This window comes from Podarcis pityusensis (genome assembly GCF_964106645.2).
Source record: "Podarcis pityusensis genome assembly, chromosome: 4".
NCBI lineage: Eukaryota > Metazoa > Chordata > Lepidosauria > Squamata > Lacertidae > Podarcis > Podarcis pityusensis.
The window spans coordinates 44,444,901-44,456,357 of NC_138027.1; the positions used below are offsets into that span (position 1 = coordinate 44,444,901).

An 11,457-nucleotide genomic window follows, 5' to 3' on the forward strand; every position below is an offset into this window, starting at 1 on the left:
TAGACAGTGAGAATTATATATACAGTGATACCTTGGGTTAAGTACTTAATTCGTTCCGGAGGTCCGTACTTAACCTGAAACTGTTCTTAACCTGAAGCGCCACTTTAGCTAATGGGGCCTCCTGCTGCTGCTGCACCGCCGGAGCACAATTTCTGTTCTCATCCTGAAGCAAAGTTCTTAACCCGAGGTACTATTTCTGGGTTAGCGGAGTCCGTAACCTGAAGCATGTGTAACCTGAAGTGTATGTAACCCGAGGTACCACTGTACTAGCATAACTGAATCTACATAGTATTGTTGCCTTGTTTCTCTCCTTGAGTCTTCTTATACTGTTCTTCACACTCTATGAGTGCTCTTGTATATATGGAATGTGTTCTTGAATTGTGATAATGCCTCTTGCTTGCCTGAATGGAGAGATGGGTTCTGTACCACTGGCTTAGCTCGATATGGAAATGTAGTTTTGGGGGGAAAGTTTTGCTTGATAAATTTCTTACTTGTCATGCTCAGTGAATGGTTGCGAAGGTTACATCTGTTTACCTTGCTGAAACGGCGAAGGAACTTGGAAGCAACTTCTCACTTGGCAAGAAAGATCCCTTTAAGTTAGCATTACACCTTGCAATCCCTTGTGGTCTGCTGTGATTTTAACATCTTTTCCCTTCACCATTTATGCAGAGAACCAAAATTAGGATTGCAAAAGTGAAAACTATCAATAGAAGAGCCATGTGACACATGCTTGGTATAGGACTAACACAGTTTGCCCTTAATAACTGTTGAATTATGGAGGGAATATACATCAACACGTATCTATTTCCTTTGAGATTCCGGTTAACTTTTGTTGACTCAACTGTCTGCTTTATTTTTTTGTTTTTGTGTATTTTACTCATATGAGTGCTGCTCACATGAATTTATTTTAGTAAAAAGTTAAAAAACAAAACAAAAGAGGATTGCATGAAACAGTGAACTGAAGTTAGGTAGCAAGTGTTAAGTAATCCATCCATTTAGAAGAGAGCGCAAAATATGGTTTGAAGCTCAACATCAAAAAAACGAAGATCATGGCCACTGGTCCCATCACCTCCTGGCAAATAGAAGGGGAAGAAATGGAGGCAGTGAGAGATTTTACTTTCTTGGGCTCCATGATCACTGCAGATGGTGACAACAGCTACGAATTTAAAAGACGCCTGCTTTTTGGGAGAAAAGCAATGACAAACCTAGATAGCACCTTAAAAAGTAGAGACATCACCTTGTCAACAAAGGTCCGTATAGTTAAAGCTATGGTTTTCCCAGTAGTGATGTATGGAAGTGAGAGCTGGACCATAAAGAAGGCTGATCGCTGAAGAATTGATGCTTTTGAATTATGGTGCTGGAGGAGACTCTTGAGAGTCCCATGGACTGCGAGAAGATCAAACCTATCCATTCTGAAGGAAATCAGCCCTGAGTGCTCACTGGAAGGACAGATCGTGAAGCTGAGGCTCCAATACTTTGGCCACCTCATGAGAAGAGAAGACTCCCTGGAAAAGACCCTGATGTTGGGAAAGATGGAGGGCACAAGGAGAAGGGGACGACAGAGGACAAGATGGTTGGACAGTGTTCTCGAAGCTACCAGCATGAGTTTGACTAAACTGCGGGAGGCAGTGGAAGACAGGAGTGCCTGGCGTGCTCTGGTCCATGGGGTTGCGAAGAGTCATACATGACTAAACGACTAAACAACAACAACAATAAAGCCAAGGAAATGACTGATTAGTTCAATCAATGTGTGAAATCCCACCAACCTTCCATCTCACTGCTTCTTAGCTCTTTCTGCCTTTGTAGGGTTTCCAGGTGATAATGCCACAGTAACCGCAAAAGCCACAGCTAATAAAAATAACCCACCCAAGTTCCTCTTACAGGAAGCAGCCTTCCCTAACCTACTGCTCTTCAAACATTTGAACGAGAAAACTCATTCCTGGCCATTGGCTGTGCTGGCAAGGGCTGATGGGAGTTGTAGCCCCAAATATCTGAAAGGTAGCACATTGGGGGAGGATGCTATTGGGTTAGGAATTATTTCACTGCCTGTCATCAGTCCCAGCCTTTCAATCCTTCAATCCATACTTGTCTGCCCACTTCCCTCTTCCTCATCCCATCATCTCTGTTTTAGGAGATTTTGTTTGTTCCGCTCCTTGTCCAGGCAGTTTGGAATGATTAGCAGTTGCCTGTCCACACTATTTCAGCCAAATCAACGTCAAGACGTTTCATTGCCAAAGGAAGAATACAATTACATATTTCCACACCATACAATGTGTTTTGTAATGGACACATTTTCTGTGGAAATTGTCACTGCTATATATTGTAAATTTTCAACAAAAACCATTTCTTTTTCACCAGCTTAATTAGTAATGTAATGGTTATACATGATTACTACATAATTAGTAACATAATGCAGTGAAGGTGGAAGTGGGCAGTTTCAAAGTTGTAATTAACTTTTTCCAGAGGACTATTTGTGGTAAGCATGCATTAATTTGCATAATAAATAGAGGAACAGCATAGGAAGCTGCCTTATAAGAAGTCAGAGCATTCATCCATCTACCTTGACTCGCAGCAGTTCTTCACTTTTCCTGTAAAGTTAGAACATCCTAGGTACAGTGGTACCTCAGGTTACATACGCTTCAGGTTACATACGCTTCAGGTTATGGACTACGCTAACCCAGAAATAGTGCTTCAGGTTAAGAACTTTGCTTCAAGATGAGAACAGAAATTGGGCTCTGGCAGCGGGAGGCCCCATTAGCTAAAGTGGTGCTTCAGGTTAAGAACAGTTTCAGGTTAAGAACGGACCTCCGGAACGAATTAAGTACTTAACCCGAGGTACCACTGTACACACTTTTTGTTGCATAAGGTAACTGATGGCAAAAAAAATATGAAGGGAAACAAATAACGATTTGATTGTATGTGACTACTAAGCAATGCTTTACAAAGAGTGGAATCCAAAGAATTTTATACATGTGATTCTTTGTGCACATATGTCATTGCTTCCTTACCAGCTGCTTAACACACTTCCATAAGGTACACTGTGGATGAGCCACTGCGTTGGGAAGTCCTTCACCCTCCACAACCCGGCAAAACAAAAAAGATCTGCTGTACATGCAGCGTTCCACACATTTGTTCAAGTCCTAGTCTTTACAGGAACGTCGCTATATATAACATATCCAATTAGCATCCAAAAGCACAGACACACACAAGAATATTTGAAAAAGATTAAATTGTAATAATGAAGTCCTTCCTTGACATTTCCAGTCATCAGCTGTTATTTGGTAGAGATGTAAACACTAATAGGTAATTAAAATTTAGTAAGTGAGCAGCATATTTTTTAAAAATTCACAGGAAAGTTATTTGACAGCCTTAAAAGACAGTGAATATTCCCTTAAAGTGCACGGGGACAACGCCACCGTCATCTCCCTGATTAATTTATCTTAAGATTAAACCACCGTTTAGGACTATATAGTCATCAGCAACTGAGAAGTACTGAGATTTACAGAGTGTAAAATAAGGTTTCAAATCAAGTGTCGGTACTTGCCATAAGAGTATGGGACTAGATTTCCTACCCGTCTTCCTCTGGAATGGCACCTGTGTCTTGAATTCATACATGACAAGTAAGAAATTTATCAGGCAAGGCTTTCCCCCCCACAACTGCATTTCCATATCGAGCTAATCCCGGGGTACAGAACCCATCTATGATACGTAGACTCTATACTGGTAGACTTCAGGTATGAACGTAGCTTGGGATGTCCTAAATGGTTTCAAGAGTTCTTTAAGAAAAAAGACAACGAGAGAGAGGTTTACTTCTCTATATCTGTATTTGTATTTATATTCATGTATACATATATTCATATCCTGAAGCCACATTCCAATTCATGAGGATGCTGATCTCAATGCCCTTAATACTAGGTTGCTCATCACTAACTCCTGCTTGGATCATGCAAAAGACCAGGTCAGCACAGTGCCTGCACCTCTTGGGTTCACGCTTGATAGTACCTGATGTTATTCATGGCCCAGTATTACGCATATAGGTAATGATTACCTATGTGAGCACTGCAAAGAGACCGAAAGGTTTTTGTACTACAGCAGATTCTGCTTCACTGTGCCCCACAGCCGACTTAAATACAAACACTGTGCTCTTTTGGGATGGGGAACTGCAATGCAGATGGGCAGTACTTCTGTTTTGGGGTTGCTAGTGGTGGTTTTCCTACAATGTTCTGTACCCTTTGCCAGAGACTGGATTCACGTATATTGAGGCAACTTGTTTTCTCGCTGTGCTTTGACCTTTTCCCTTCCAAAAGTGCATAAATCGTCTTTCCCCCACCTTTTTGTTTGACTTATATTTTATGCATTCAAATTAAATTGCAACAAGCTTTAAAATTCTATCACCTGTCACACATGTTTGTTGAGAAAACAACTTTTATATTTAGAGCTCTAGAGAGCGAGAGAGTGTTATATATTGCATAATAAGAGAACTGACTATGGAGGTTACAGAAATCATTACACTGTTTTGATGCATGATACCCATGGGCAAATTTCCCAGTTGTAATGTTGGGGTTTCTATGTGTGGAACAAGAGCATTATAAGAACATGCCCACTATCCTCAGGCTCTGCTTCTTCTGAAATTCTTACTGGCTGTGAGGTAAATACCCACCTTTGGAATAAAAGCTGTTGGGAAGGCTTAACCTTGTGAGTTAAAAAAAGTAATATAATCAACTGGAATAACGAATAAATGAGACCTAAGGACCCTCTTAATACGATGTCTCTAAAGTGGCTCTTTCTATACCACAGCTTTAAATAAACCTGAGACTGTTTCCCAGCAGTGGTATTTTCCCCCAAGGTGTAATATCTTAGTTGTCACTATGATTGATGTTTCCTTTGAACAAATGACCCTTTTAAACTAGATAAAACTGAGTATCTTACAATAGAGGTGCCATGCTCTAGCTTTTGTTTTATGAAGAAAAACTGTTTCTCAAGGAAAGTGTGGGATGTTTTGGTGGCCATTTGCTTTAGCATAATGATCCTAGTATTTTGAAAAATTAGCCTTTTAATAATTGGATTCGGTGGAATGCCACATAGCTGTCATAGTGAATACAATTCACTCCATCAGTTCAAAGCTACTAGTCACAGAACATATAGTATTCTTATAATGCCAGATATACCTAACTTTTAGAATTTAAAATTTTATGATCTGAACATTTGATGATGCTTAAAAGGAATACTGGGACTATCATCTAATAGACTTGACTGAACAAGTCTTAAAATGGGACTTTCATTGGCAGCTTTACTGAAATTATTTAGTAATACTTTCCTTCAATGCATTTTTCTATTGAAAGGTATAGTCTCTTCCATCGCATCTTGAAGAACATTGAAGAAAATGAAGGTGGCCTTGACAAATTTACAAAGAGTTACCAAACATTTGGAGTCAACAGATTTATTGATGGAGGATTGTACTGTAAGGAATGGGCTCCTGGGGCAAAAGCTGTGTTTCTTACCGGAGACTTCAGTAAGTATTTTCAAGCACATGTTTTATTTCTTATCCTCTGTATGCGTCTTGGAGTTGATTCTGTTTTTATGCCTATATTTTCATGGCTCTGCACATTAGGTCTTTTAAATAAAGGTTTGCCAGCTTCAGGGCTAAGTGCAAAATTCGTTGTTGCCAGGTTATCACTACAATCTTAACAGTATATCAGAAAATGCAATTTGATGTTGAGAGGGGAATGTGTGAGTGAACAATGGGTGGCATTCACTGATGCTTAATGGAAGACCTAGGTTCAAATCTCTTAATTAACCATGAAACACACCAGGTGAACTTTCTGGTTCACTATTTGTCAGTCTAACCTGGCTCACAGGATTGTTGTGAAGATAAAATTGGGGGTGGTGATCGACACACCATGTATGCCACCTTGAGCTTCTTGTACAAAAGGCAGGTTGGAAATAAAATGTTAAATACATCTAGACACATTAATTTAAAACTTCTTCTCTAATTAAGAGAAAATAGTACGTTTTTGTTTTTTTAATATCCATTTGAATGACTATTTGGAAAAGATGGGACTGCTATTGGAAAGACATGGCAGTAGAGCCCAACTGACTTCAAGGTCCTTCACCTTTTGGCATTTGTGGTATAAAGGCAACTGAAGTGACTCTACAGAAGTGACTTCAAGAAGTGCCACACCTTTCTGGGAATTTTATTATTTGGACTAGAAGTGTCTTAAGTGCAGCCTTCTAGTATTCTCTGTCCAGTTCTTTGGACTCTGCAAAGCCACACCCATTTCCCAGACTACGTTGGCTCTGCTCTGAGCCATCCTTAAGTCCTTTGGATGACTGGAATGCATTATATAGGTGAAATCCTATGTTTACTCTATCTGAGTAAACATAGGATTTCACCTATATAATGCATTCCAGTCATCCAAAGGACTTAAGAATGGCTCAGAGCAGTTTACCTCATTCCATTTAAACCTCTGCCCACATTGCCAGAAAGCTTGACAAGGAATTTATAATATATATCGTCTTACTGAATTTGGTGGGGGCTTGCTCCCAAGTAAGTGGGGTTATGACACAAACCTATGGTGGCAAAACACATATTATAAATTCCTTGTCAAGCTTTCTGGCAATATGGGCAGAGGTTTAAATGGAATGAGGTAAATTAAGAATCACCACTGAAGACAGCAATTGGAAGTTGCTGTGAGCAAAAGTAATAATATGGGTAGCATAGTTTTAGATAGACCAGAGCAAAAAGCATTACAGTAATCAAGATGTGAAATATTAAAGGTCAAATAAACATTTTTGAAGTTGAAACAGAAAAAGGAAAATATGAGCTTGAGCAACACTGCTAAATATAAAAATGACAAGATTTGACAACAGAATCAATTTGGTGGAAAGAGAAAAGTCAAAAATTGTACTAAGACACTACATGTAATCAAGTTTGTGGAACATAATTTTCAACAGAGAATGTGTGTGTGTGTGATTTTTTTCATTCTAAATAATCAGCTGTTTGACCTATATAAAGCTTCAGGTGGCACTGAGGTATGAAGACAGAAGTAGCCAAAGGATGGTCAGGAATGTAGTAATGATTAGCAGTAGAAAAAAGAAAAGTAATGTTGAAAGCTGTCAGCATAGAAAAGCTACTGGAATCTAAAAGAGGAAATGAATTTTCAGTGTGTGAAAAAAGATGGATCACAAACAATGGATCTGAAGATCCCCCACAGACTGAGTAGAAAAGAGAAAACTGCTGGCAAATGCTGAAAGCATATAAAACATAAAATATAAAAACAAAACCAAGTGAAAACTCCAAAATGCTAGACTAAAAAGAAATGTGGTGAAGAGAATCTAAAGCAGCATCTATTCTGGCGAATAAAGAATTTAAGGCCATGAGTCTTTCCTAAGAGATTATTACTCATGAAAAAGGTCTTACTAATGTTTGCAGGTTGAAGAGACCAAAAGCCAGATTGAAATGGGGGTAAAGAAGTTACTCAAAATATCCTGAGACAAATGGATACCAATGAATCAACAACCTGATAACAATACAGAAGAGAACTTTAAAAAAAAATCTGTTTTTTAGTAGAAGGCATTGGTTGGGAGGTTGACAGGGGCTTGCATAAGGAAGGAAACCTTATATAACACATTCTGATCCTGCAGGGTCAACATGTAAAGCACAGTCGAACGAAACTGAAATTAGAAAGTTGATAGCAGAAATTAGATGTACTTGGCTTACAGACAGCAAACTTGTACATTGCTCTAAGAGCTTGACGTGCTTATTTTCATTCAATAACTGGCTGACATACTCTTAATTTGAGTGTCTTAATTAATTTGGGTTTCCAAAAGAGCATTAAAAAAATATTCTAGTGCCAGAAAACATCTTTCAAATAGAACTTGTTTGCTGTGTCTCTCGTGATTTACAACAAATGAACCTTATTGGTTCCATGCAATAGCGCTAAGTGTTCAGTGATCAGATGCTGAGTGAAGCGCTAGTTTCATTCAGCTACTAAGTGTGCATCTGCTATTGTGAATGCCAGTATATCCTGGTCCCAAAAAACAACTTGAAAGGGAAGAAGAAGTTCACCACTGGTCACTCTCTCCATATATGCACGTGACATGCTGATTGGAAGATATAATCTGATCTTTGGTTTTCACACATAACCTTCTAGTTTAGTACCTTTAGCTTTGCACTGAGATGATTGGGCTGGACACATTTACATTTTTATTATGTATGTCAGTCTTCCTCCAGGGTGACTAGAGGCAAAGAGTGTGGATTCTGTACCTTTTAAATAATTCGATAGAAAAGGGACATTTACCAGATTCTGCATGTCATGCAAAACTCTCCCATGTTCTTAAATGGATTGAATGCATCTCTTTATAAACTTAACATCACTACTTCAAGATGCTAATAAAACTAATCAGTAAGATGTCTGGACTGAATCTTCCTTTAGTCTTCTAGATGAAAAATTATGTCAGTTGCCCTATATATCTTATTCATCAGCAGTCAAAGTAGAAGATTTATTCCCAAGGGGGCAGTTAATGGAATCAAAAGGCCTAAGGAATGGAAGTTGTCATTAAATGCAGATGGGTATCAGTAATATTCCCAGGAGGAATTGGGCTGCAAAATCCCAAAGACATAGAATCAAGTTGCTAGTGATGTGCTTGCTTTAATATTATATCATTTTCAACTACCTTTACATTATAGTTATGTTAAAATACCTCAAATTTAGTTTGGTTTCTGTTTTTATATTTTGTACAGCACCTAATAGGTTTTAGGGGCTTTGGAAATAAATCAAATTAAATACAGAATTTATTATTAACTTGGGAGCTGCTTGAAACTCAGAACCGAGATTCTAGAAACCAAACTAAAACCTAGAATGCCAGATTCCTTTTAAAACTTCTTTTACCAAGTACAGTGGTACCTTGGGTTACATACGCTTGAGGTTACATATGCTTCAGGTTACAGACTCCGCTAACCCAGAAATAGTGCTTCAGGTTAAGAACTTTGCTTCAGGATGAACAGAAATCGGGTTCTGGTGGTGTGGCGGCAGCAGGAGGCCCCATTAGCTAAAGTGGTGCTTCAGGTTAAGAACAGTTTCAGGTTAAGAACGGACCTCCGGAACGAATTAAGTTCTTAACCAGAGGTACCGCTGTATTATGTAATTAGTCTAATAGATTGCAGGGTGCCCTGCAGGATCAAATCCTGCAGCTAAAGTGGTGCTTCAGGTTAAGAACAGTTTCAGGTTAAGTACAGACCTCCGGAACGAATTAAGTACTTAAACCGAGGTACCACTGTAACTGCTTCATTATGAGCAGAGAAGATGTACCAGGGCTGGAACTAAACCAGCCTCTCTTTCTCTCCCTCCTTCTGTCTCTGGAAGTTCAGTCTTTGTTCTCTTCCTGTTTCTTTTGCAGGGAGAATTGCTTAGCTTCCATCTGCCCATGACACTGCAGGATGAGAAATAAGTGTGTGTGAGTGAGAGTACACACCACCCTTTATTTTAACTTTTAGTGTGGGCCTCCAGTTGCGCTGAACCAAACGTCTCTTGACTTACCCCAAAAAAGCCACTCAAGACTATTAAAAGAACATTCACAGCATTACGATTTGTCAATTAGTAGTTTTAAAAGCTTAGTAAATCATGTATATGAGGCAATTAGTAAGCTGAAGCTCTGATACGAGAGGCGGTATTGACATTATAGTTTCCTGAAAAGCTTCTGGTAAATGACACTGAATATTTTATTTACACATTTTATTGCTTAGTAACTAAGGGAGTACAAGCAAAATATCAGTATCTTAGAGTTTGCCACTTCACAATAAAAGTCTTGTTCATGTATATTTAGAACCTGATAGATGGTTTAAGACAGAACCCCCACCCTGGTACCCTCAAAATCTTTTTTGACTGCACCTGTCATCTGCTCTATCCCACACAGCTGGGGATAATGTATTTCAGACTAACTATGTATTTCAGTCTAATTGCATAGAGCTTCTCTAGCTGCTGTTCATGAACTCATGGCACTGACATGGAGAAACTTCACAAAATTGGCTCAACTACATAATGTGCAGAAAGCTAACATTATGGCCAGTTGTGTGGCTATAGTTCCATGTGGAAGTCACATTTTCCTGCAACTTCTGTGTCAGTTTCCTAAGAAATTGTTCCTGAGTGTTGATGTATGCTAAAAAAGCATGACTTGGAATGTCACATTATTTGACACTTGGCAGTTTCCCCCCTTGAATTTTTATCGTACTGAAACTTTAAGTGCTGTTGGTTTCATGCCAGTGAATCAATGCAGTTTTCTGTTTTCTTTTTCTTTCAAAAAGGCAACACAAAGTATTTAACCTCTGCCATTGCATAGCCTCTTGGGAATCTGTGATATGACATTCATACTGAATTGGTAGTTTTGGGAAACCCTGGCCCCATGACTTTAGCATCATGGGGATGAGCCACAGCCTCACACACTTGCACCCATACCTCTCTTTCTTCAGCAGCAGTTTGGAAGCTTCTGCAGCTTGCTGTGATGTCTCCAACTTGTACAAACTTAACTATGCTTTGTTAAAACAAGCCCACTTCAGACCATGCAAACCTGCTTGCAGCTGTGCCGCAGTAGCAGAGAAGAATGAGCAGGCATAGCACACATGAGCTGCGGTGGAGCACTGGGTGCATACACAGCTACTAACTAAATGCAGCTTTGGCATGCGGATTTTGCTTAATATAGTCAGTTTGAAATATGATTCCTGGGCTGGGTTGTTGAGCTTGTGAGAAATTGAAGTTTTCAGATGGCGCTGAGGAATAAGTGTCAGCGCCCATTCCCTTTCCTATCAGGATAGCTGGGCAGAGGAGAGAGGTACTTGTTCTCCCAGCCAAGCAGAAGATGCATCTTGGAGACAGATTCTGCTTGCCTTACATCAGGTATGTCCAACAGCTAGATTGTAATCTTACGGTCAATCATGGTGGCGTTACAGGTAGATCGCAGGATTAATCTAAGTGATCGTGGGGGTCCTCCTGACCGATCCCCCCGAAAAGCTCAACAACAACCATGGCCACTCGTACCCCAAAAAGCTCAACAAGTCTGGCCACTCCCCCTAAAAAAAGCTCAACAACTCCTGGCAATGACAATAGGTAGATCACTGCCAGTTTTATTATACTGAGTCTCTTGGTAGCTGGACGTGCCTACCTTAGATGACCCAGCAGACTCCAGTTGTCCTCTCTATAACTTGCCGGATCTCCTCTATATTTCAAACAGCTGCTTGCAAACTCCCCTGCTGAAACATATCGCTTCCTCTACACCCTTATAATAATAATAATATTTAATAATAATTTATTATTTATACCCTGCCCATCTGGCTGGGCTTCCCCAGCCACTCTGGGTGGCGCCCAACAGAATATTAAAAATACGCTAAAACATCAAACATTAAAAATTTCCCTAAACAGGGTTGCTTTCAGATGTCTTCTAAAAGTCAGATGATTGTTTCCT

At 39.5% G+C, this 11,457-nt stretch overlaps 1 protein-coding gene across 1 annotated transcript in view; it reads left to right on the forward strand.

Annotated features, from left to right (window-relative positions):
- GBE1 (1,4-alpha-glucan branching enzyme 1) overlaps positions 1–11,457 on the forward strand; it is a 145,975-nt gene that overhangs the window by 35,752 nt on the left and 98,766 nt on the right. Inside the window, exon 2 of the mRNA XM_081003909.1 lies at positions 5,343–5,626. Coding sequence (XP_080860035.1) covers positions 5,343–5,626 — 284 coding nt within the window. The remainder of the gene's footprint in view (positions 1–5,342; positions 5,627–11,457) is intronic.